This window comes from Aplysia californica, unplaced genomic scaffold (assembly GCF_000002075.1).
Source record: "Aplysia californica isolate F4 #8 unplaced genomic scaffold, AplCal3.0 scaffold00278, whole genome shotgun sequence".
Lineage (NCBI taxonomy): Eukaryota > Metazoa > Mollusca > Gastropoda > Aplysiida > Aplysiidae > Aplysia > Aplysia californica.
Genome location: NW_004797548.1, coordinates 608,552 through 613,800, shown reverse-complemented (window position 1 = coordinate 613,800; position 5,249 = coordinate 608,552). Strand labels below are relative to the sequence as shown.

The 5,249-nt window shown below is 36.3% G+C and overlaps 1 protein-coding gene across 1 annotated transcript in view; it reads right to left on the bottom strand.

The window, feature by feature from the left end:
- Positions 1-4,667, bottom strand: part of LOC101855501 (ensconsin) — a 111,503-nt gene extending 106,836 nt beyond the window's left edge. Inside the window, exon 1 of the mRNA XM_013084207.2 lies at positions 4,566-4,667. Within this exon, the coding sequence (XP_012939661.1) occupies positions 4,566-4,605 (40 nt within the window). The 5' untranslated portion in view covers positions 4,606-4,667. The remainder of the gene's footprint in view (positions 1-4,565) is intronic.
- Between the last annotated feature and the right edge of the window lie 582 nt (positions 4,668-5,249).

The window sequence follows — 5,249 nt, the reverse complement described above, 5'->3', positions numbered from 1 at the left end:
GGTTGTAAGAAAAAGAGAAAGAATAATAAATATATCAATAAAACACCTGGGAGAAGCAACGACATTGGTGGAGCTGGCTTCCTCATCAAGATCAATGAAACACCCATTTACACCTACGGTTAATTATGCAAGTGGAGGATCAGTGTCACAGCCTACAATATCTTCAGTTTTAAGTAATAAAAAGCTTCAGTTTGGCAATAAAACCTCTCATGACTAAAGACCGATTGATGACCCATCCTTTTTTTTTCAGACAATGATTCCCCTCCACTCCCATCTGCACACAAACCAACACCACTACCACAATAACTACAATAGCAGCTCATTAGAAAACACATACGGACTTTCTTTAGGAAAAAATGTACCACTATCAAAAAATAAATAGAGAGCAGAGCAGCTGTTACATTTAATCCGACATTTCAGAAATCTATTCATGTTTTTAAAATAATTGCAATAAAACGACAACTAAAGAAGTGTATGTTCTCGTGGCAACAAAAACAAACAAAACTACACTCTACATAAATTCATACGCCAAGAAAGTTGATCCACAGATATTATAATACGGTTCATTACGCAAATAGGGTGGCGTACATTTCCCTTCTCAGATTCGAGTTATTTCAAAGTTCATTATCATTACCAGGACTATACACATATAAAAATTTGACTGGGACACTACAGGTCAAAACAGAAATAATAATTATAATAATAATAACAATAACAATAATAATAATATAGCATTCGCATATATCATTTTATATTATATCCCCTCTCGACAGCAAATCGCTAATTCCAAGAAGAAGTGGAACAAATGAAAAATATTAAACCAATCAATGCAAAAACAGGACACAAAGATGAATGATACTTCAACAATAGACATGACATAGTAAATATACAACAGGCTGTCCTGAAAAATGATCTTTAACAGAGGCTAAATTTTTATGAGTTCTTATTTCTCCTGCATCCCAATAAAAGTACCCCTGAAACAAGAAAATAAAATGTTAGATTTTCTAAAAATTGTTTTGCCCTTTTACTCTTCAAAGAAATTTGTGATCTCATGGCAAATTCTCAGTATGAAAATTCATTCTGACTCCCGTTGAAGACCATGCCAAGTTTCAAAGGTCATATTATTATAATGACAGTCTCTACATCCTTCTGCCCTTCCTCATCCATTATTTCAAACATCAAAATCTGACAATGAACATTCAGAGAGAGTTGGAGGGGAAAATGTCAGTTCTTCTGACTACAGCGTTTCCCAAAGTTATGAATCGCAACAAGGCTTACTGAAAACTGGGTATACTGTTACCCCTGTAACAGGTTTCACAAATAGGCCTACAAAAAAAAGGAAAAATAAAAATAATGACAATGACAAACAAGAAAGGAATCACACCCTCCCCAACTCAAAGCCACAGTTAAACGGGGACATTTTCAAAAAAAACATTTCGTAATCAAAACAATCAGCATTTAACCCAGCAGTCCTGAACCTTTCACTATCATACTGAGTGACTTTCTGTGCTTGCAAAACATCTGAGCATATATAGAGTACAGAGGCAGTCAAAGCACAGGAGATTGCCTGAGCAAACAGGCGTGTATAAATATTTCTTGCAGTATACAAACGCAGGCCACCCAACAAAGATCTTTGCTAAACTTTTCTCGAAGCATGGGGAGCAACTGTCCAGTACTCTCTGGTCTTCTTATCTTTTTTCAACAGTTTTTACCTTGTTTAATCTTCTACTGAATTACATCAAACAATTTTTAAAAAACAACATCAGAACTTCAAATTTTGTAAAAATATAGGAAATTTCTTAACAGGCACTAGCAGAATCCAATTCAAATCTCATTAAATTTCATCTGATTGTATTCAGCAGTTTTTGTACTCATATCACCAGGAACTTTTCTTACTGGAAATGTTAAAACATCAGGTCATTATATTTTTCTTCCACTGTTAGTTCTCAGTGAAGTCAACAGTCGGGCTTTCAACCCAAAGTGGAACTTGAAAAAAGAAAAAAAATACACACCGACCACAGAGTATCAACCTACAGTTAACCGAGAGTTGATAATATTACTGATAAGTATGATGTTTCACTTTGCAAAGTGGATTAAGTCATCAACTTCGTGGAGTATCAAAATGAACACAAAGGAACTGTTTACAGCAGGTGTGGTAACAAGGATTTGTTTGTTTGCAAGAGTAAAGAAAAGCACATAAACCTAAAAACAGTCATTTTTAATGCTGGGGAAAAGCAGAAGACAGGACAGACAAAAACAAAAGAAAAAAACTAAACAGTAAAGACAAAGGACCTGGGATAACCTTTAACCACGTGCACAAACAGGGGCAAAAAAAAGACAATTTCTAAAAGATCAATGTAAACAACAACAACAACAAAAAAACAGTTTAAAAAACTATTGAACGTAAGTGCGGGTCCACTCTTAATTTAATAAAAGAAAATATACAGTATAGAAATTGTGCACAGTGAGGAAAGAAACAAAATGGTTGTTCTATAAACTAACAGGGCCATAACAGCGACACAAAAGGCCTGTTCACAGCAGTTCTCAGTGCATGAAATAGCAAGAAACAAAGCGAGGAGGCAGCATTTGTGATTAAAAGGCATCACTAAAGCTCAACTGACACAGATTGCTCACAATTTTGAATCAAGAATCTCAAAATAAATGTAAAGTAGTTAATACTATCATCTAGAGTCTAGATCTAGATCTAATTTTTTTTTAAACAATCAATTTTTTTTAAACAACAATTTCAAAATGAGAATGAGAATGTATTTGGTAGAAAAATAGAAAAACTGATTCTCATCTGAATTTCTGGGTACATGAAAGTTATTGAAAGGAATTCAGAATCATAAGTTAGAATAGTATTCAATGCACAGGACGTCTTAACTTGGTAGATGTGGGTCTGATATATAAATAGGATACTTTTTTGTAGACTATTCCACCATCACCCTTACATTTAAAGTTTAGTTAGACTCCCCTCCCCCCTGCCATCGACAAAACACCCTGAAGGTAGTGCAGTAGGTCTACTCTATACAGTATGCAAACTTTACTTTTCTACAGACTGGTGACAACCTAGAGATTATAATAAAAAACTATTCTCAAACAAATGGTGTTGGAAGCTAATAAGAAAAAACAAGCAACTTTTGAGCCCTACTCCAAAACCACAAACATGATCTCAACCACATCACTGTCACTAGAAGATCTATAATCACTCACCCTATCTGCTGTGATGACACATCAAAAATTTGTATCACCAATGGTTAATTTTACAGGTCATTGCTCTGAAACTTCTGAAGGCTCCCAACCTCGAAAAGATGGTGAATAAGCAGCAAACTAATTCTAAAGCAGTCAAGACTTGGAACTTCTAACTGATGATAGGTTAGCAGTCAGCAACCACATGATCAAAGTTATTTATAGGTGGAGTGGCATGTTAGCTTAGCAAATTAATTTGATACCTTCAACATTACTTTGATTTGGGACACTAGATCTAGATCTAGATCTAGAATATCTAAAGTTAAAGCTAGAGAGATCTGTTGGTCACGATCGCGTAGATCTAGATTCTAGGACAAAAGTTTTGAACTCTCCTTTTAATTTTATACGGGGAGCACATTATGGCTGGATCGGGTTGAACATCCGACTCAGTCGCCTGAAACTGAAAACAAAAAGTTTGTTTTTAGGCGACAGAGTCGGGCAATCGGCTATATCCCTCCATCCCATCCGTAGTGGGCACCCCGTATTAGATTTCTGGGGCGCCATCTCAGTTTGGGTAGCTTTTCACAAGTAGAGATCTAGATCTAGATCTAGAATCAGATCTAAAAATATGAAAAAAGAAGTGAAATCATGACAAGACATAAAATAAGGCAGATTTAGATCTAGATCTAGAATCTAGATCTTGAACTTGATGGAGAATATATAAAGAAAATATAAGAGACATATAAATTCACTCAATAAGGCTTATTATTATAAGGAACACGTCAGAGTGAAGATGCTACAAAATGCGTTTTGAACTTGAAGTGTAGCCTACACTGGGCAAGATCTAATCTAGATCTAGATCTAGATCTAGATCTAGTATAGATCTAGACTTCTACATGACACGTAAGATAAGGGAAGGGTGAGTGATTCTTGATTGATAGGCTAGCCTAGCAGACGTCTGAGACGAATCAACTCGCTCTGCACTTTCCACTTCAAAGTCATCAGAACAGAGTTGGGGTCACATGACGAGGATCAAACAAAGCACAGAAGGCTTGCATGAAATAAAAATGTAGAAAATGTACTAAAATAGTGCATAGGACATCCACGGAGTTAGTATTATATCCAACAGACTACGAAGAAAGGTTGACCGTAAACACCATAGCTGGCATTCCAAGGGTGGTGTGAGAATTCACTCCGACTTTTCAGCAGACACGAAATCCGATATTGATCGAGCACCTGTGACAAATTTTGAGGGTTTCACAAGAGATTTTGGCCCTTACTTCCACAAAACCATAAAGTATGATTAACTTATGGAATCTACTACACATTTATAATGAATAAAATGTACAATTAAGTAAGACAAACGATAAAGTTACCTATGTTTTCTACTCCATCGGGTTCCGAGGTATCCGCCATTTTCAGAAGGCATGACGTCACTGAGAATGTACAGGAAGTGCTGCAGGCAGGCTAGATAGGCAGAGTCGCGCGAGGGCACGAGTTGACTTAAAACAAAATATTTTACAACTTCATATTGAATTGTTCCTTCTCTCCTCGATATAAGGACCCTTTTTCAACTAAAATGCACAATATTCTCCAATTATCTTCGAAAACCATCACAGCACTGCCTTTTCCTTTTCTTGTCCCAACAACAATTAAATTATCTATGATGAGGATAAAAGAGAAAGCGAAAGTAGAAGTGACTCAGCTGACGATGAAACCACGCCTACTTTATCGCAAATGCCTTGGTTGTGGTTGTGGAGATAGCACCTCTCGTGTTAGAACTGTACACATAAACGTCTACGTCTATGTGAATTATTGAAACCCAATCAATATATCGAAATATCACAAAATATGTTCAGGCTTGAATCAGTTTTAACTGACAATAGAAAAACGTTAGTTTTAGTTAAGAATTTTACGGCACTTGCAACGCGATATTATATTAATAAGGTTATTTAAGTGCCGAGGATTAGAGGTGTCACCAGAGGGTTAACAAGCGCAAAACAAGAAGGAAGAGAGACAAGCTCTCGATGGATATTTGATGGGGGGGGGGGGGGGGGGGG